We start from the raw sequence: 21022 nt of genomic DNA on the forward strand, positions 1-21022 counted from the left end.
GAAGTCATTAAAAAAAAAATAAGCACAAATCCCCACACCTCATGAAGTTTATACTGTAGTGAGTAAGATAGGAAATGAACCAGATGGAAATATATGTGGCATTTTCAGCTAGGGATCAGCTAAGAACACAAAATGGCAGAGGCAGCCGGCATTGCCTTGTGTGGCCCCCTGGGGAGGGACCACCCGCGGGAGGGAGGGAGCTGGCGGCGGGGGACGCATGTGGATCAGGCCGCAGAGCGGCAGGGGCAGAGTGCGGAGGTAGGGGAGCCGTGGTGTGACTGCCTCGCCCCACAGGAGAAGCTGGAGTACTTCTTCCTCATCATCTTCTCCATCGAGGCCGCCATGAAGATCATCGCCTACGGCTTCCTGTTCCACCAGGACGCCTACCTGCGCAGCGGCTGGAACGTGCTGGACTTCGTCATCGTCTTCCTGGGGTGAGTGAGGCCTGGGTGGGGTGGGGTTGAGCTCAGCGGGCTGCCCGAGGGCCCGGAGGCAGGTGCAGCAGTGCAGGGGTGTGGGCCGGGGGCAGCGGGGGCGCCCACGGGTCACACGCTCCCCAGCCAGTCACCGCCAGTCTCCTCATTCTCTCTCTCTCTCTTTTATTTATTTAATAAATTTATTTATTTATTTTATTTATTTTTGGCTGCGTTGGGTCTTCGTTGCTGCACGCGGGCTTTCTCTAGTTGCGGCGAGCGGGGGCTACTCTTCGTTGCGGTGCGCGGGCTTCTCATTGCGGTGGCTTCTCTTGTTGCGGAGCATGGGCTCTAGGTGCGCGGGCTTCAGTAGTTGTGGCACACGGGCTCAGTAGTTGTGGCTCGCGGGCTCTAGAGCACAGGCTCAGTAGTTGTGGCACATGAGCTCAGGTGCTCCGCGGCATGTGGGATCTTCCCGGACCAGGACTCGAACCCGTGTCCCCTGCATTGGCAGGTGGATTCTTAACCACTGCGCCACCAGGGAATTCCCTCCTTATTCTCTTCACACAAAATTGGAAACGTGTGAGTGGCTCCAATGCCCAGCAGTTTCTGGACGTTCATAAATTTCTCACACTTTATTATCATCTATTCGTTTATTCCATGGACCTGTGTTGAGCACCTGTTATTTGGGTCCATGGGAACAGACGTTTAATAACCTGTATGAGCCTGCTTGGGCTGCCATAACAAGATGCCACAGACTGGGGGGCTGAGACCACAAAAATGTATTTTCTGACTGTTCCGGAGGCTGGAAGTCCAAGATCAAGGTGTGGCCAGGTCTGGATTCTCCTGAGGCCTCCCTCCTTGGCTTGCTGACAGCCGCCTTCTCGCTGTGTCCCCACGTGGTCTTTCCTCCATCCACACGCACCCTTGGTGTGTGCCCAAGTTCCCTCTTCTTCCAAAGACACCAGTCCGATTGAATTAGGGCCCGCCTGAACAGCCTCGTTTTCACTGAATCACCGCTTTAAAGGTCCTATTTCCAAATACTGCCACATTCTGAGGCCCCACAAGTTAGGGCTTCAACATATGAACTTGGAGTGGGGGGAACATGGTTGAGCCCATAACATAAGATTTGGTAGCCATGCCCTAATTATAACAGCAGCGTTTATCATACACTTACTATGTGCTTTACATGTACCATCTCATTTGATTCTCCCAACAATCCTCTTATTTTCTCCATTTAAGGAAGGTGAGGCACAGAGAAGGCAGGCAAACCACCCAAAGTCACACAGCCAGCCAGTGGCAGTGCCAGGATTTAAACCAAGGCACTCTTGCTCCAGAGGCTGCTCTCTTAACCACTAGGCTGCCCTTCCACTCAATAAAAATTATGTTGCTTATCTACTAATTGCCCAGTGCTGCTTTAGGCACAACAGGGAAAAGAGAACTCTGTGAATCAGCCTCTGCCCTTGACGGACTGCCTGATTGGAGGCCACGAGTCTGTGCAGAACAAGGCCACACAGTGCACCATTGTTTCACACACGGTGCAGCCCAGGGGGGGCCCAGATGTCAACAGAAGGATTCATAAAGAAGGACCTGAAAAAAAAAAAAAGAAGGACCTTAGATAGACCTCAAAGGATAATGGCAATCTGAGTAAATTGAGAGCAGGAAGGACCATAAAGGGGCTTTGGCAGAAATGCAGGGAAGGAGAGCCCGAGGGAGAACCAGCTCCGGACTCTCTCCTCCGCGTTCCCCCTTCCTCCAACCGCGAGTGTAGGGCTGCTGGAACCCTCCACCCACCACGGGGTGTGCTCGGCCCCCAGGCCTGACCGTAGCTGCCCGTGGCACCAGCATCTCAGCCCCCTTCAGGACCCAGAGGGGCCATCACAAATGGACCCAACACTCTTCTTACTGAGCCTGAACATGGTCTCAGGATTTTTTCTAAAATCCCCGAGACGGGCGTCACCAGACCAGAGCTAGCGGCTGATGAACTGTACCTTCCCGCCTCCCCCCAGTCTTTCCACTGGTACCTTGAGCATGGATGGGACACAGGGCCCCTGCCCCCTGGGGCAGAGGCTTAGCTGACCGCGGGGCCGTCTTCTCTCCCTCTTGTCCTCCTCAGGGTCTTCACCGTGATTCTGGAGCAGGTCAACATCATCCAGAGCAACACGGCCCCCATGAGCAGCAAAGGCGCGGGCTTGGACGTCAAGGCTCTGAGGGCCTTCCGCGTGCTCAGACCGCTCCGGCTGGTGTCCGGGGTGCCCAGTGGGTGGCACAGCCCCTCCCCCTCGCCCCAGCTCTGGGCCCCCTCCTGCCTTGGTGTCCCAGAGGCTCCGAGGGAGGGCCAGGAGACCAAGAGGGGGGCTAAGTCCTCCTTCTCCCCCTGCCCTCACACCCCGCAGGCCTGCAGGTGGTCCTCAACTCCATCTTCAAGGCCATGTTGCCCCTGTTCCACATCGCCCTGCTTGTGCTCTTCATGGTCACCATCTACGCCATCATCGGGCTGGAGCTGTTCAAGGGCAAGATGCACAAGACCTGCTACTTCATCGGGACGGGTGAGCCTCCCGGGCCGGGCTGTCGGGAAGGTCTGGGGACATCTCGGGAGGGGGATTCACCCAGCCGTGGAGAAGCCCCAGGACTAGGTCGTTGCTTCCGCCACCCGCTGACCTTGGGGATGGGTTTCTCCTGGACAAGGGAGATTGGGGGGGAAACAGCTCTGCTGGGGTCAGGGGGCAAGGGGAGTGAGCGGTCAGGTTCTTGCTCTGAAGCACCCCTGCCCCAGATAAGGCTGGTGTCCTTAGGCTTTCTGGCCGCTTGTGGATTGAGATGTAGGCTTAAGATCAGCCCGAATTTCTGTCTGTACTTGCCTTGTAGCTGGAGTCTTAGCTTTAGTCCAGGGCCCCCAGGGTGGGGTCTGAATGGGACTCAGAAAGCACCGGAAGGCCAAATGGCCCATGGTTAGAGATAAGCTACCTTGGGGCCTGGATGATCTTGAGCTACACCTTCTAAGCCAGCATCTCTCAAACTGCTTGCTCTCAGGACCCCTTTGGGGGATTTCCCTGGTGGTCCAGTGGTTAAGACCCCACGTTTTTACTGCCGAGGGCGTGGGTTCAATCCCTGGTCAGGGAACTAAGATCCTGTGTGCCGTGTGGCCAAAAAACAAAATTTTAATTAAAAAAAAAAAAAAAAAGGACCCCTTTGCACTCATCAAAATTATTGAGGGTCCCAAAGAGTTTTTGTTTATATAGATTTTGTCTGTTGATGTGTACGGTGTTAGGAATGAAAACCGAGAAAAATGTCATAGTATTTATTAATTCGTTTTAAAAAGAACAGTAATAGACCACTTACATACTAACATAAATAATATACTTTTTTCAAAGTTGAAAAAAATTATTGAAAAATAACTTTATTTTCCCAAACCAAACCAAAAATGTTTGGCGAGAAGAGTGGTACCGTTTTACATGTTCTCTGGACCTCTTTACTGACCTGGCTTAGTGGATGGCGGCCGAGTTCTCCCATCGCTGCATTCAGTCTGTTGCGACATCACATGTCCGTGGGATCTGGAAAACTCCGCCCCTATATCTGTTCAAAGAATGTGAAACGAGGGGGCACATAGAGTCTGGGCATTTTTTTTTTGGGGGGGGCATTTTTATGAAAGGATGGACCACACTCCTGGGTCCCCGCTCTCAGGTGGCAGCGGTTTGCTGGTCCTCAGCCTCCCCGGGCCGAGTGCCGCTGACACTGGGGATGCGGGGACAGGACCCGGCACAAGACAGTGGTGACCTCTGTTAGGACGAGCCTCTAACTCGGCGGCGGAGACCTGCAGAGTCTCGGGGGACCCTCCCCACTTCCCTGCGCTCCCCCAAGGGGACAGGCAACCCAGCTCCAACGACAGCTCTCACAGCGTTTTCGCTGGTCCTGTTCCTAATCGGCCCCGTCTCAGCCTCCTCCTGCCCCCATAAAAATCTCCATCCTCTCATAGGCATTACCAGGACAGAGAGGAGGGGGCTTTCTAGCACAATCTTCAAACGAAATTCGAGGGTCTCGCCTGGTGTTCACACGAGTTCTTGACCAGTGCTGACCAGTAGCGCTACCAAGCCCCTCTGGGATGGGGGCTACCCAGCTTCGTGGGGCTGGGGACCACACACCAAGCTCAGGACCATCTGTGCCCCCCGTCCCGTCTCCTGAGGATTGAGCCCCCTGGTAACATGGTTAAGGAAGGCCACTCGATCTCTCACGATCTGACCTCTCTGAACACAAAAGGAGACCAAACCTACCCAGGGGAAAAGGGGACCCAGATGTCATCCAAATTGCAGGCTTTAGAGACAATAAGAGCACCATTCAGGGGCTCCCTGGATGCTAAGGCCTGCTGGGGACGCCCCCTAAGAGCAGACCCACCCCCAGTCTGCATGTCTGTCCAGCGCATCCCAGCATCGGGGCGCGTCCCCACTTCTGTATCCCAGACAGAGCTCTCAAGCAGGAGCGTGAGGCCCGGCCCACACCTCCGCCCCTGCCGGGCTGCTGCCTCCTTTTACAAAGCTCTGTGGGTGCAAACGATACGTCACATCTGCTTCATCAGGTGTAGTCCATAGAAGCCGCGCCTCCGCTGAGGCCCTGGGCCTGAGCTCCTGCCTGCAGACGCCTGTATCCCTGTCCGTATCCTTGTAGCCGTATCCATATCCGTATCCGTGCCCTCGGCCCAGCTCCCCATGGTCTGCACCACGCTCTCCCAGCAAGGCCGCCTCCCCGACTTTAACCTGATGTTGAGACCCGCACCTTGCTGCCCCCTTGCTGCCCCTTCGCCGGTGCTTACCACCCTCCCCCGCCCACAGACATCGTGGCCACGGTGGAGAACGAGAAGCCGTCGCCCTGTGCCCGGACGGGTTCAGGGCGCCCCTGCACCATTAACGGCAGCGAGTGCCGGGGCGGCTGGCCAGGCCCCAACCACGGCATCACCCACTTCGACAACTTCGGCTTCTCCATGCTCACCGTGTACCAGTGCATCACCATGGAGGGCTGGACCGACGTCCTCTACTGGGTGGGTCTGGGCCCGAGCCCGCCGGCTGTCTCCCCAACACAGGCTCGCCGGGAGCGGGTGGGGCCTGCCAGTCCCAGGCTGAGGGTCTGCTGCTTCTCCTCGCCCCTCCCCGGGGAGCCCTTCTGGGCCTCAGTTGTGTGTCCTAGCATCCTTGGGGGAGGCCGAGGTACCACCTGTGTCCACAGCCCCAAGAGCAGGGGAGGGATGGAAACCAGGAGCTCTGCGGGTTCTGGTCTCATCTCCTAACTTGTCCCTAAGCCTGGCTGTGAGTGACTTGCTCCTGATGGCCTGGAATGTCAGATTTCCTGAGGAAGGAAGGGCCCTTTGAGTCTCTCTTCTTGCTGCTGGGCAAGATTGCTTTCCCATAAAAATGTGATTGGATATCAGGTTCCTCGTCTATAAAATGAAAATACTAGCTCCATCATAGGGTAGTTATGACGGTTAGTGGGGCATTAACTGAATTACCACAGTGCGGGCACATAGTGCTGTAGAAGTTCTCTTGCTGGAGAAGGTTACTTGTTTGGTGTTACGAGAGTCAGGTTGCATTTCCTTTTTGATCCTCCAACAATGGGAGGCATTGATCCCACTTTCCGGATAAGAAAACCGAGGCTCAGAGACGTTCGGTAACTTGGCCGCTGTTGGACTAGTGAGCGACACGGCCAAGAATTGACCTCTAACCATCCGGCTCCAACCCCGGAGCTCAGCCGCGGGGTGACACTGCCTATGGGGGACGATTGTAAACCCATCAAATGCTTTGCAAGTATAAAGGATTAGTGTGAGTAGCTCTCGTACACTCGGATTATGGGAGCCGATTATTAAACGTTTCAAAGGACGGTCACGCGTGTTGTTTCGCCCGTGAGCAGCCTGTGAGGAGGGAGCTCACACATCAGCTCAGGGGGCAGATGGAACGATGCTCAGAGATGCTGGCGCCTCATCCAGGGTCACAGACGTGCTTCCTGAAGGAGCCGGCCAGGCGCGGGCCAAGGCTTTTTAGTGCTTCTTCCACTGTGAGAAATCTCGGTTGTAAAGAGGCCGACTGGAGGTGGCCGGCATGACAGGGTCAGGCAGGGAGCCCGGGGGCTGGAGGGAAGCAGGGGTCAGTCCCACCGGTCAGGCAGCCATCAGCAAGGCCCAGTCCCAGGCCCTCAGGCTAGAAGAGGCTCCCTCTCTGGACCCAGATGGCCTCTCTCCTTGCCCCCGGGGTCGGGTGCGGTGCGTGGGCCAGCTTGACAAGGGGGCCTAAGCCCTCACGTCGGGGATGGGGCTCACACCTGCATCTGGACCAGGTCAACGATGCCATTGGGAACGAGTGGCCCTGGATCTACTTTGTCACCCTGATCCTGCTGGGCTCCTTCTTCATCCTCAACTTGGTGCTGGGCGTCCTGAGCGGGTAAGGGACTCAAAGACAGCTGGGAGAGAGGGGAGGAAGAAGGGGGGAGGCGGGGAAAGGAGGGGGAGGGAGAGGAGGGGAGGAAGTGGGCAGGGAGATGTGACTTAGAACCCCCGCTCATCCCTGGGTCCCCTTTAGCCAGGAGCATGCTCCCTCTTAGCCAGGAAGAGAACAAATGCAGGCAGGAGCCCCTCCAGTCTTCACCTTTCTCCCTTCTCCTCAAGCCCTCTCCCATCCTCGCTTCCTTCTGTCCACGTGAAGCCCCTGAGACCCCAGCCTCCTCTCCCTGGAGGTACTTGGGCTGAATACTCGGCACTGAGCATGGCCTTCGGGCTAAGCACACAAACTCTGGAGCAAGAGTCCCAAGTTTAAACCCTTGCACTACTGCTTGGTGGCTGTGTGACCTTTGACTAATTACCTAACCTCTCTGTGCCTCATGAGCCACATCTGTCACATACGAATAATTTCAGTGCCTGTTTCACAGGGCTGTTGGGAGGATTAAATGAGTTAATACCTATAAAGTACTTAGAATGGAGGCCAGCACATCAGAAGTGCTAAGTACTCACGGTCGTTATTTCTCTGTGACGGCTCCACCCAGCTACGGTGGGCAGCTCGGAAGTGGCCATCAGCCCCGTTGTGCCTTGCCATCACCCGCCGCAGGAGCTTCCCTCCAGGCACTCTGGACATAGAATTCAGGGGATCCATGGACTAAAATAGGAAGAACTTGCCTTTATTTTTTCGAGTCTAACTGAGATGCAGCGCTTCCTTTCATGAAGTGGTACCAGCTCTGCCCACGACTTGTCCCAGCAGGAATCCCTTGTCATATCACAGGTGTTGCAAATATTACTACTTCAAAATTATGACAGTTATTAGACTGCGGCTGATCTTGCTAGTTAATGATTCAATAAAGAAGCATATATATTACTTTATCACCACTTTATAGTTCAACAGCTACGTTTTAACACATCGGTTCCTTTGTCAAGCTATGGTTTCATTTGGAGCATTTTACAGCGTTGTTCTGAGGAGCGACCCATAGGTTCACGGGACCCCCAAAGGGGCCAGGGCACAAAACGGTCAAGAGCCCCTCCTGGACCCTGCCCTGGGCAGAGCTGAGGGTGCAGGCGGTGCGAGCCGACCCTGCTGCCCCCAGGCCACCCCTCAGAGCCCAGTGAGGACGGGGCTGGATTCCTCTCTTCACCCTGCTTGGGGCCGAGGGCTCCCTCTGCTGCTCTGAGCCCTCGCTGACCCTCGGGTCCTTTCCTTCCAGTGCTGCCCAGGAGCAGGTCCCCCAGGGCCTTAAGTCTGTAAGCAGAGCTAAATTCCTCAGGCAGCCTAAAGGGTCAGGGCAGCACGGAAAATCGGAGGGTCCATGGCAGTTCTGTTAGGGCAATGGACAGTCATGTCATTAACCCGTATGTCCAAGGCCACCCAAGACAAGGCGGGAGAAATGAGATGGGAGGAGAAGAAGGAATGAGGGGGGGGCCCTGGAGGGCGGGGCTGGTGAGGGGGGGAAAGGGCCGCCCCTCAGCCTCCCTAAAGGGCCCCGGACCCCAGGCAACACCGGGCCGGGGGGGGGGCACATCCAGCCGCAGAACGGGCTCCCTCGCCCCAGGAAGCTCCATCCTTCCCACTGCGTTCTTCCTCCCCCGCCCCTGCTCCACTGCAGGGAATTCACCAAGGAGCGGGAGAAGGCCAAGTCCAGGGGAACCTTCCAGAAGCTGCGGGAGAAGCAGCAGCTGGACGAGGACCTCCGGGGCTACCTGAGCTGGATCACGCAGGGCGAGGTCATGGATGTGGACGACTTGAGAGAAGGTTGGAGTCACGGGCCGAGGTCGGCAGGCCCCCCCAGAGCTGCCCTCGCGGTCAGCTCCCACAGGGGCACCTCCACACCCTACCCCCACTGCAGCCCCAGGGGGCCCATTGGGCAGGAACGGCATCACCACTTTGCAGATAAGAAAACCCGGCCCCTAGAGGGCTAGCCTGACACCTTGCGATGGAGGCGGCCTGGTGTGCCCTGGGCCCTCCCGGAGCGCAAAGTACCAAAGTGCTGCACTGCCCCTTGGTGACTCGCCCTCCCCGCCGATGCGGGCTCTCTAGGGCTCAGGAAAGCGCATAGGGAGGGGTCCGGGCCCACCCAGGGTCGCTGTCACAGGTGTCCCCAGTCAGCGGGCCCTTTCCAGGTGTGTCCAGCCCAGAGGGGCCCGGAAGCCTGGCCAACTGTACCTGTCTGTCCCCAGGGAAGCTGGCTTTGGATGAAGGTGGCTCGGACACAGAGAGCCTGTACGAAATCGCAGGCTTGAACAAAGTCATCCAGTTTATGTGAGTATCTGCCCAGCTGCGGGTCCTCCCAGCCCGCAGCTCCCTGAGACATGTAGTTAGACCCCGGTCACCTCCCTAGGTGGCTTTTGGGTCGCTTTCCCTTAGCGCAGTTGGAGGGCACTGGGCAGATGACCTATTTACTCACCACGTAAGGAAGAAACTGGGAGCCGGTGGGGTAATTAGTCCTGGAAAGCTCTGCTCCAGAACGGGGAGTTAGCCTGTGAGCCCCATGAGCATTGCGGGCAGGGGGCTGGAGACAGGAAGCTGGAGAGGACCGTGTGTTTTGTCTGACTGGCTGCTTCCTTTTCCAAATTCATACATGACTGTGGTTTTGAAAGATCCAACAATAGAGAAATACATCAAAGAAAAGATGAAGGCCTTCTCTGCCCTTCAAAGGGGTAACCATGGTAACAGTTAGATTTGTATCCCTCTGAAGCCTCTTGTTCGCTTGCATTTCTCTTACACGCACACGCGCACGCACACACACACCCCAGTTTTTTTTGGTTTTGTTTTCACTTATTACACGATCAGGTTTCTCATATTAACCACTGTCACCTCAGAACCAAACACAGTGCCCAGCACACAGGAGGGCTCGTTGGATAAATGAATACAATCCACACATAAACTAGTAACTGACATTTTAAATTTAGAATTTTCTATTGAGGGCAACTTTATACAGACACAAACCTTTTTTTTTTTTTTCTAAGACTTTCTTTTTTCAGAGCAGTTTCAGATTCACGGCAAAATTGAGCCGAAGGTGCCGAGATTGCCCACCTGCCCCTCCCCCAGCCACGCCGAGCGCCCCCCACCATCAACATCCCCAGCAGATGGTCCATTTGTTACAACTGATGAACCTGTATCGTCACCCCACGTGCATCGTTTACGTTGGGGCGCACTCTTGGTGTTGGACGTTCTGTGGGTTTGGGCAAACGTATAATTACGCGTACCCACCGTTATAGTATCATATAGAGTATTTTCGCTGCCCTAAAAATCCTCTGTTTCTGCCTGTTCACACCCCACCTCCCACCCCTGGCAACCAACCACTGATCTTCCTGTCTCCACAGTCTTGCCTTTCCCAGAACGTCGTTTAATTGGACTCACACAGTGTGTGGTCTTCTCAGATCGTCTTTTTTTACTTAGTGCATTTAAGGTCCCTCCACATCTTTGCAAGGTGTGATAGCTCACACACCGTCTTTTGATGTATCTTTGAATGTAAAATATTCCACAGTGTGCATATGTTGTAGTCTGTTTATGTAATCTGTCCAGTTTGGGGCAATACACACGGTGCCACAGGGAACCGTTGTGCACAGGGGTGAACGTTTCTTCTGGGCAGATCCCTAGAAACAGGCTTGCTGGGTCAAAGGGCGTGCAGGTTCTAACCTTGGCAAATGCTGCACAAAGATCGATCTGACAGTGGAGGTGCCTTTCTGCGCACCCTCCCCTACACCAGATATGACCAATTTGTTAAAGAATTGCCTTTATGACGGGCAAAACGGGGCATGCCAGTGTTGCTTTAATTAAGGTGGAGATGCATGGAGCCCTTCTCTGCACCGGGCATTGTCTCTAATTCCCTCCGAGGTCGGCATCATCACTATTCTCCTTTGAAAGGTGAAGACATTTGCTGTAAGAGGCAAGATTTGCAATCTGTCTCTGCAGCTCACGTCCTTGGCCCTCTCACGTGGCTGGAGGAGGGAGTGGGTGGTGAGACTAAGTGTGGCTGGAGTGGCCTGAAGGCGGCCTTGGGGAGGGGCTGGAGTAGCCCAGCCTCAGCCCCGCCCCCCACCTTCTCAGCCGACACTGGAGGCAGTGGAACCGCGTCTTCCGCTGGAAGTGCCACGATGCGGTGAAGTCCAGGGTCTTCTACTGGCTGGTCATCCTGATCGTCGCCCTCAACACCCTGTCGATTGCCTCGGAGCACCACCACCAACCTCTCTGGTTGACCCACCTGCAAGGTGAGACACGTGGCTGATGGCCAGTGCTGGCCAACGGCACCTCAGGTTTTGCAGAAGAAGTCAGTTAGATGTTGACATTGTTTTCTAGAAATTCTAGACAGTGGTACCCTTTTCCTCGTGGCATTACCAGGGGCAATAACAGCAACAAGTTGGGGATGTTCCAGGTGCTCGCCAGATGTCTGGGAAAATTATCACAAACACAGACACTGGACGTACAGATGACCAGTAATTGAGCACTTCATGCATCCAAGTTCAAGTTCTACTCCAGAAACGGCAATCTTTCACCAACTATGTATTACAAACATACTCTGTGTAAGGCCCAGAAAAGAACGCAGGGCACACGGAGAAGGAATGTACCTCTCTTGCCGCCAAGGAGCTTCCTGAGCCAGAAGAAAAGACAGATATTGATAAGTGATGTCAGGTCAATATAGGGAGGGCAACAGTGGAGGCAAATATAAGGTAACAAGAGGAGGATTACAGAGGAGGGGAGGTTGGATAGTAGGAAGACACTATGTTTAAAATGATGCAAGAGGGAATTCCCTGGCGGTCCAGCAGTTAGGACTCAGCGCTTTCACTGCTGTGGCCCGGGTTCAGTCCCTGGTCAGGGAACTAAGATCCCGCAAGCCACGCAGTGTGGCCTAAAATAAAATAAAATAAAATAATGAAAGAGATAAAAGAAGGAAAAGAGAAAAGAAGATTGTCTTCTTCTATGGAAAGGAGGTAGGAAACAATGTTACAGATCAGATGCATTCATGCATACATCCATCCATCCACCCATCCGTCCATCCATCTATTCATCCATCCATCCAGGCATGCATCTATCCATCCATGCATCCATCCATCCATCCACCCATCCGTCCATCCATCTATTCATCCATCCATCCATCCAGGCATGCATCTATCCATCCATGCATCCATCCATCCATCCACCCATCCGTCCATCCATCTATTCATCCATCCATCCATCCAGGCATGCATCTATCCATCCATCCATCCATCCATCCATCCACCCATCCGTCCATCCATCTATTCATCCATCCATCCATCCATCCATCCACCCATCCGTCCATCCATCTATTCATCCATCCATCCATCCAGGCATGCATCTATCCATCCATCCATCCATCCATCCATCCATCCATCCACCCATCCGTCCATCCATCTATTCATCCATCCATCCATCCAGGCATGCATCTATCCGTCCATCCATCCATCCATCCATCCACCCATTCGTCCATCCATCTATTCATCCATCCATCCATCCAGGCATGCATCTATCCATCCATGCATCCATCCATCCATTTATTCCTTGCAACCAATCTTCCTGAGAGCCCCTTGAATGTGCCAAGCATTGTCAATGCACTGTCAATGACCAAATGTGGACAAGATGTGAACAGTGCCCAAAAAGAGGAGTCAGAGATGAGTTTGAGTTTCCTGGCCTATGCAGATAGATGGATGGTAGTGCCACTTGCTGAGATGGGGAAGACAGTCAGTGATCACGTATTTTTGGGGGATGGGAGAGGACGGGCAGTACCTATCAGCTTAGACTTGAGCATGTTGAGTTTGAGGTGCCTCCGAGACATCCCAGTGAGATGTTGAGGAGACAGATGGAAAGTAGGTCTGGGACTCAGTGGAGAAGTCTGGGTTGAAGAGTCAAAATCCGGAGTCATTGGCAGGCATGGCAATCGAAGCTGTGGTCTTAGAAGACATCACCAGATCCCCAGAGGATGGTGTGTACTCATGGGCACAGCTCAAGTCCAACACTCAGGGGTGAGGTAGGGGTGCATCTGCAGAGAAGGTGCAGGAGAAACAGGAGAAGCAGGAGAAATGCAGAAGGATGTGGCGTCCTGGAAGCCAAGGAAAGAGAACATTTGAAAAAAGCAAGAGGGGACTTCCCTGGCGGTCCAGCGGTTAGGACTCTGCACTTCCACTGCAGGGGGCACGGGTTTGATCCCTGGTCAGGGAACTCAGATCCCGCCAGTTTAAAAAAAAAAAAAAAAAGCAAGAGGCTGATCAACAGTGTCAGTGCTTCTGGGAGATCAGGGAAATGGGGTTAAAATGCTCACGGGTTGATCGGTGGAGTGAGGAGGGTGGACCTGCTGAACACAGGGTCGTTTCGTTTCTTAGAAATCTAGGTTGTGTTCCTTCGATGGTGAAAATTCACCAGGTTTTCCTGGATCTAGAGGGCAGGGAAAGAAAGATGCCCTGAAAACGCAGGGAAGGTGTCCAGGGTGGAGGGCTTGGCCAAGGCAGGCAGGGCAGGGGGGAGAGTGACCCTGAGCTGCGTGGCCCACCCCGCAGACGTCGCCAACCGGGTGCTGCTGGCCCTGTTCACCGTGGAGATGCTGATGAAGATGTACGGGCTGGGCCTGCGCCAGTACTTCATGTCCATCTTCAACCGCTTCGACTGCTTCGTGGTGTGCAGCGGCCTCCTGGAGGTCCTGCTGGTGGAGTCGGGAGCCATGACGCCCCTCGGCATCTCCGTGCTCCGTTGCATCCGCCTCCTCAGGATCTTCAAGATCACCAAGTGAGCGCCCGCCTGCCCGCACTGCCCCAGCCTGCGCCTCTGCAGGAGAAAGCGCCTTCCCCCTTCCACCTCGGGCCTCTCCTGTCTTCTCACCTCTCACCGTTGTCTGTGGTGCGGAAAAGAGGGAAGAAAGGGGAAAAGAAGAGCCTGGGAGCGGGAGGGAGGAAAGGAAGACGGAAGGGGAGGAGGAGAAGGGGGGTGAGGCAGGAGAGCAGAGAAGGGGGCAGTGGTGGGACGGCCGCCTGGGCTGGGGCTGCACGGGCAGGAGTGGTCCTCACCCCCATGGGGTTCAGAGTCTAGTGGTGGCACCAGCAGCTAAACGGCCGTCCTACTAACAGAATGAAATGACAGACCAAGATCTGTGCTCTGGCGGAGGGAGGCTGGGTGTGCAGCCCGGATCCAGGCAGCCCTACTGGCCCCCCACATCCCACCAGCCCCCAGCCTCCCCCAAGCCGCCCCGACTGCAGGGACGCCGGTGGGGGCTGCCCGTCTCTTCCAGGTACTGGACGTCTCTGAGCAACCTGGTGGCCTCGCTGCTCAACTCCATCCGCTCCATCGCCTCCCTGCTGCTGCTGCTCTTCCTCTTCATCGTCATCTTCGCCCTCCTGGGCATGCAGCTCTTCGGGGGCAGGTACGACTTTGAGGACACCGAGGTGCGGCGCAGCAACTTCGACAACTTCCCGCAGGCCCTCATCAGCGTCTTCCAGGTAGGCTAAAGCCCGCTGCCTGCCACTGGAGATCGGGCATCACCTCCTCCAGGAAGCCTTCCCTGATCTGACATCGCCCTCCGGGCCCCCGCATCCCCTCCAGGCTATAGTTGCCTGTCTCCTCCACGCTCTGGAGGCTGGGCGCTGTGCCCAGTGTGTCCTGTGTGTCTTCGTCCCTTCGCCCAGCAGAGCCCTGGCCCACAGTAGGGCAGCAGTTAATGAGTGAAGGAGTTGGGTGGGCAGGGAGCTTTCTCTCCCATGTGCTACTAGAATCTCTGAGCGCTAGGTCAGACAAGGTGGGCTGTCCCTCCCAAAGGCTGCAAAAGCCCCAGAGGATCACAAACTACTTCCCACTGCGGGGACACGGCTTGGCCACCGCTCACTAAAGCCACGGCTGGCCTCCGGAACGAGCTGCCTGAGCGCAGAGCGGACACACGTTCCTCTCTGTCGGGCCAGTACTCAGGGACGCCACCTCGGTATTGCCAGTGGGAAGGTCAGTTGTGGCAACCGGCCGGCCCTACACATGGTGTCACCCTTGTTCTTCCATTCACCCCACTGGCTGGTCGGGCATCCTGCCTTTCAAGGCACCTGACATTTCGCACTCTTTCTGGGGGCTGGAAAGGCAGGGGGTCCAGTGTGGGCAACACAGCTAAGCCTGGGCCTTAGGAACAGAGCTCGTGGAAGCCTTGATGCCACAATCAAGCTCCTTGGCCCCGAAGAGCCAACGATAAGGTTTTCGACCCCCGGAAGAGGTTCAGGAGAGCAGGGACTTTCACCCTGGGCCGTGGATGAAGAGAGAGGACAGGTCTGGGGGCAGAGCTGGAAGGGGACTTTTGGACAATGCAGTCTCCAGAGAAGACCCTCAAGTTCCTCTGTGTCGCCCACCCTCCCTCCCCTTCCAGGTGCTGACAGGTGAGGACTGGAATTCCGTGATGTACAACGGGATCTTGGCCTACGGCGGCCCGACCTATCCCGGGGTGCTCGTCTGCATCTATTTCATCATCCTGTTCGTCTGCGGCAACTGTATCCCCCCAGACGCAGGGCACAGAAAAGAGCCTGGGGAGGGGGCTTGGGCGTAAAGCGGGGTCAAGGTGCCCAGGCCTTCTGCTGGGGTGGAGAGGTGGGACACAGCAGGTAGCAGTGCGGGTATAGCTGTAGGACACTTCCTTCCGGCGGGAGGTTAGAGAAACACAGGGTGACTGGTGACAGGTGGGAGGAATCAGTCCCAGAAAGATGGGGAGCCTGGAGCACGGGAGGAGGCAGGTCCTGCCAAGCCCACCCCCAGAGGCGTCCCTCCCCACCGCCCGAGCTCCTTAGCGGGCCTCCCCAGACATCCTGCTCAACGTCTTCCTGGCCATCGCGGTAGACAACCTGGCGGAGGCGGAGAGCCTGACTTCGGCCCAGAAAGCCAAGGCTGAGGAGCGGAGACGCAGGAAGATGTCCAAGTGAGTGGGGCGCGCCCAGCAGGAGGGACCCGCAGGGCTCCGCCCGCTCTGGGCAAGGGGCTCCCTGAGGAGCAGAGGCCAAACCACTGTGACGCCTGCCCCAGCGGCTGATGGCTGAGTCTCTGAGTTCCCCGGGGCAGGGCTGGAGGCAAGTCGGCAGGCAGGCTGGGCCTCCGCCCTGTCACCAGGCTTCCTGGAGGGAGTCCCTTCCCTCTGCTGAGCCTCCGGCACCTGAGAGTTTGCTGTTTAACCCTCTGCGGCCTCGGCCCCTGGACGTGGCTGACACTGAGCTTGCTCGGCCGCGGGCGGGCGGGCCGTCCTGCTCCCTCGTTGCGGAGGGAGGGAGGATGCGAAGCGCCCGGCCCGTGGGCGGGGTCAGCCTGCAGTGTCCTCAGGCTGGGCGCGTCCCCCAGGACCTTCCAGTTGGGCCTCCACTTTGGGCTTTCTTGGTGTTCCCACCCAGGGGGCTCCCAGACAAGTCAGAGGAGGAGAAGTCGACGGTGGCCAAGAAGCTGGAGCAGAAACCCAAGGGGGAGGGCATCCCCACCACGGCCAAGGTGAGCCCGTCACGGGGGCGCTCTCAGGGGCCGCACAGGGAGGGGCCTCTGAGAGCCCCCTGTTCGCCTGGTGCCTTAGGGTGCTGGGGGGCAGGGGGAGGCAGGAGAGGGGCTGTCTGCCTGGGCACCAGCCAGCTGAGGGCACCAGCCAGCTGAGGGCAGCTCTGTCTCAGGGAATCCTTTGCACTGAGGACACAGACGCCCCGATCCAGGAACCAGACTTCCTTTGAGTCCCAGCTTTCCACCCCAGTCAGGGTGTCCCCCTCCCCACAGAGCTGCCCAGACCAGCCTCCCCCCCGTTTCTAGCCCTGCCCCGCCTGTCAGCCTGGCCCTGCTCAACCTTCCTGGAGCCAAGGAAGCAGAGCTCAGAGGGGCAGGAACTGGCCCCCAGAGCAGGGGTCCCGGCCTGGGGAAATCCACTCTCTTCTCGAGAACTAAACAGGGGTGAGGGGCTCAGGCTCAGACGGGCTGGGGTCCTGGTAGCTTGGGCGGCCTGGCTGACCTTTCTGGGCCTGGCTTCTCCTTTGTAAGACGGGAATGACGTAATAGCACCCACTGCCTCACCCCGCCCCGAGCCACAGGGAGGCTTAGGTGAGCTGACACCCGCACGGCCCTCCAGTCGATGCGCATTAGGTGGGGACCACAGCTTGGATTTTCACCTTCATCGTGTTCCTTCCTCCAGCTGAAGATCGATGAGTTTGAATCCAATGTCAATGAGGTGAAGGACCCCTACCCGTCAGCCGACTTCCCAGGTAAGAGTCCTGGGACCCGGGGCGGGTGTGCTGGGGTGACTTCTCCCCAGGGACGAGATCTCTCCTGTGTGTCCCCCTACCTGGACCCATCCACGAGGAGATCAGGACTCAGACATCCCTTGCGTACCTCGTACTGCAAATGAGCCGTCTGCCAGCCTGCCTCTCCCTACAATACACACAGTGGGAAAATGTACACATTTTATTTTCAATTAATTCAGCCAGTATTTACTGAGCACTGGCTGTGCGCTACAGGGCTAAGGACCTGGTTTTCAAGGAGCCCAGAGCCTCGTGGGCACCCGCGTCTTTTGTTCCAGCCCCTCCAGCCACACAGAACAGCTCACAGAGGGGGGTGTATCCGCCTGTGTGGTGCAGGAGATGGGCAGGCTGCTCACACCGTCCGTGTCCCGCAGGGGATGACCAGGAAGAAGATCCACGTGAAGGAGACCAGGGTGGAGGGGAGGGGGACAGATAGTGCACAGCCACGAATGCACTACACACGCCTCGTAGGTGCAAACAGCCTGTGGCTGCAGCAGGAATCCTCTTCGTCGGTGCCAAGGAGGGAACACTTGTAGGGAGCACCCAAGCCGGTGAAGGTTAAAAGGCCACCTGGGAGAGGCTGGTGCCCAAGAGCTGTCGATCTCTCTTAGCTCACTCCTGGGTCCTTCCAGCCCTGGGTCACTGGTGCGATTTCATGTCTATTTGTGGAATCAGCTGATTAGCATCTGTTTGCGCTAGTGAGTCTAAGCTCCAGGGGGACCCTTTGTGCTCCAAATAGCAGTGTTTGGCACCAGATAGGCAATCAATAAATAGAATGAAGGTTTATCATAGGACACTGAATATAGTTCCCTGTGCTATACAGTAGAACCTTGTTGTTTATCTATTCTGTATATAAAAGGTTACATCTGCTAACCTCAAACTCCCACTCCATCCCTCCCCCAACCCCCTCCCCCTTGGCAACCACCAGTCTGTTTTCTATGTCTGTGAGTCTGTTTCTGTTTCATAGATAGGTTCATTTGTGTCATATTTTAGATTCCACATATAAGTGATATCATATGGTATTTGTCTTTCTCTTTCTAACTTACTTCACTTAGTATGATAATCTCTAGTTGTATCCATGTTGTTGCAAATGGCATTACTGTGTTCTTTTTTATGGCTGAGTAGTATTCCATTGTGTGTGTGTGTGTGTGTGTGTGTGTGTGTGTGTCACATCTTCTTTATCCATTCATCAATATCCTATGATAAACCATAATGGAAGAATATAAAAAAGAAAGAATGTATATATATGTATAACTGAATCACTTTGCTGTACAGCAGAAATTAACACAACATTGTAAATCAACTACACTTCAGTAAAAAAAATATTAAAACTGGAAAAAAAAGCCTTATAGAAATCCAAAAAAAAAAAAAAGAAGAAGAAGAAGAAAGGAAAAAATGCAAGGATTTTGCAAAGTAAAATGTAAAGATTTTGATAAGTAAAATGTGGGGAGGATGGAGCTGGTATAGATAAGATTAATGATAATTCTTCAAATACCTGCCAGAAGGGACATTTGGGTTCTAGAATAATTCACCTTGACCTGTTTCATCTAATAACCATCTCCCAGTAGATGGGAGTGGCCACTGTGCATGTGGGAGATGCTGAGCCAGGAGACCTGAGGTGGGGGAGGGACAGGGGCTGGGGAGAAGGGGGAGGGTGGGGGGAGGGGCTGTGGGGTGGGTTGCGGAGGAGCGTTCTTACCAAGGGGGCTGAATGTGTTTATCTTGCTTCTTTCCAAAAATAATCTGAAATGGCTGACAACGAAAGATATGCACAACGAAGTTAACACGGTGGGCGCAGACAGAGAAACTCAGAATTAAGGCGGAAAAAGAAAGCAAATACGCGAGTTCTAAGAATTAACAGTCTCTGCGATTAAGCATAAAATGTGCCTCTGGGGCCCTTGGTCCCAGGCGAGGCAGGAAATGTCCCATTAGGATGCTCTTTGGGAGGAAGAAGTGGGGTCTCGGGAGGAGACCCTGCAAGGGCCGCCGTGGTGGAGAGAGCAGGAGAACCCTGCCAGGGGCTGGCAGGAGACAACTGTGGGTGAGGGGACAAAGGAAAGGGCACCCCAACTTCCCACAGTGCCCCCAGTCTGGAGCTGAGGACCTGGGGGGACAACTCCCTCTCACAAGGCCCTGAGACTCTGCAAATGAGCCCGAGGGGCCCTCTCCTCCTCCCACCCCCCCCCCACCCCACACCTGCCCCGGAAGAAAAGAATATTGGTTTCTTTTCGTGCTGGCAGTTCCTCCCTGAATGATGGTCTTTGGAACCCGACCCCAGGAGAGCAGCTCCGAGTGCATTTATCTGAACAGGCCTCCTGCCCCTCGTCGATGTCACGAGCTGAGGGACTGCCGCTCAGGAGGGGCAGAGGCCTGCCTGGCGTGAGGGTCAAGGGCGGAGCCGGGCCCAGCACTCCGGCCTCGTGCAAAGCAGGGCCCCCCGGCACCCCCAGCTTGTGAGCATTCGAGGTGGTGCGTCCAGCCCCGAGACAGGAGACGCAACAGCAAGGCTCCCAGACCTTGCTCCTGGCCCGACGTCGGGGAGGTTCTGAGGCTGGCAGGTGTCTGGACGGTTCAGCCCCGTGTGCCACGAGGAAGGGAGGTGCCTGGCTGGACTCTGCTGGCGCCCTCGTGCCCCGTGTTGCTTGCTGGCTGCTGGGGGTTCACGGTTGGGTTCAGAGCACAGGAGCCAGGGGAGCAGTGAGACGTGGAAAGACACCTCGACCTCTCTCTCCCCTCCCCCACAGGAGATGATGAGGAAGAGGAGCCCGAGATCCCGATAAGCCCACGACCCCGCCCGCTGGCCGAGTTGCAGCTGAAGGAGAAGGCGGTGCCCATTCCAGAAGCCAGCGCCTTCTTCATCTTCAGCCCCACCAATAAGTGGGTGGCCCCTCGGTGGCGGGGCAGGGTGGTTGGTGGGGCTCTCAGAGAGGGCTGCTTCCTGCTCTGAGAAGGCCCCCTTCTCCCGACTCCCTGGGCCTACAATTACACCGTGAGAAAGTCACTCCTTTAGCTTAAGACCTTGTGCCCAGTTGAAAGTGCTAGAATCTCTGGGAGAAGTAATGCTTTAAGCCTTATCAGTTACTTCCTCCTAAGAGGGATCACATCTCTTGGCTCCTTTCCAAGAGCAGGACAAGGGGATAAGCTATAGTTCTCACTGGCTTCACAATTTTACACCTTTAAAGTACAGACTGTAGTCCTCATGGAGTTTCAGCTGTCGGCCTCAGGGATGGAGATCGGCCTGTCCCGTTGTTTTGGTGGGGATGCCGTGGGATGGCGTGGAGTGTTGGGGGAGGGCTTGTGCGGGATGGGGCTGGGCTGCAGGAACAGAAGGTGGGACAGGGCCCGGCAAGGCCAGCCAGAGACCACCCGGATGCCGGCTGTCCTCCTGCACTGACCGGGAGGGAGGGAGCCAGCGACGGAGGCTGCTGGGGCCTGAACGCCCAGTTCACAGCGTGCTGACCTTCCCCCCACCCCCCGCAGGATCCGCGTCCTGTGTCATCGCATCGTCAACGCCACCTGGTTCACCAACTTCATCCTGCTCTTCATCCTGCTCAGCAGTGCCGCGCTGGCTGCTGAGGACCCCATCCGGACCGAGTCCGTGAGGAACCAGGTGACAGCGGCCAGCTCGGCACCCACCCCCGTCCAGCCTCAGTCACCCGCACACCTCACCCTGATGCCCAGAGTTCACTGTGTCCTCTGTGTGGCTGCAGGCATCAGAGCTGCTTAGAGTTTAAATCCCTGGAGGGCCAAGACTGCCCAACCCACTCCTTCTGAAGAGTGTTGTCACAGCATTGGGCCTACACAGGCTCTTGTTGCTGGATATTAGCCGTGATGATGGTGGGGATGGTGGTGGGGATGGTGACGGTGGTGGGGATGGTGGTGGGGATGGTGG

The 21022-nt window shown here is 55.9% G+C and overlaps 1 protein-coding gene across 3 annotated transcripts in view; it reads left to right on the top strand.

Moving 5' to 3' along the window:
• The window catches only part of CACNA1S (calcium voltage-gated channel subunit alpha1 S), a 62342-nt gene that overhangs the window by 14449 nt on the left and 26871 nt on the right, over positions 1-21022 (top strand). For all 3 annotated transcript variants that reach the window (XM_082391089.1, XM_082391090.1, XM_082391091.1), the window contains exons 3-18: positions 295-434; positions 2530-2672; positions 2810-2962; positions 5240-5445; positions 6732-6835; positions 8502-8647; positions 9073-9154; positions 10946-11106; positions 13408-13633; positions 14133-14340; positions 15243-15363; positions 15671-15785; positions 16249-16342; positions 17025-17094; positions 19875-20007; positions 20611-20740. In XM_082391089.1, the coding sequence (XP_082247215.1) occupies positions 295-434; positions 2530-2672; positions 2810-2962; positions 5240-5445; positions 6732-6835; positions 8502-8647; positions 9073-9154; positions 10946-11106; positions 13408-13633; positions 14133-14340; positions 15243-15363; positions 15671-15785; positions 16249-16342; positions 17025-17094; positions 19875-20007; positions 20611-20740 (2232 nt within the window). The remainder of the gene's footprint in view (positions 1-294; positions 435-2529; positions 2673-2809; positions 2963-5239; positions 5446-6731; positions 6836-8501; positions 8648-9072; positions 9155-10945; positions 11107-13407; positions 13634-14132; positions 14341-15242; positions 15364-15670; positions 15786-16248; positions 16343-17024; positions 17095-19874; positions 20008-20610; positions 20741-21022) is intronic.

The sequence above is a fragment of the Balaenoptera borealis genome (assembly GCF_965194805.1).
Source record: "Balaenoptera borealis genome assembly, chromosome: 1".
Classification (NCBI taxonomy): domain Eukaryota; kingdom Metazoa; phylum Chordata; class Mammalia; order Artiodactyla; family Balaenopteridae; genus Balaenoptera; species Balaenoptera borealis.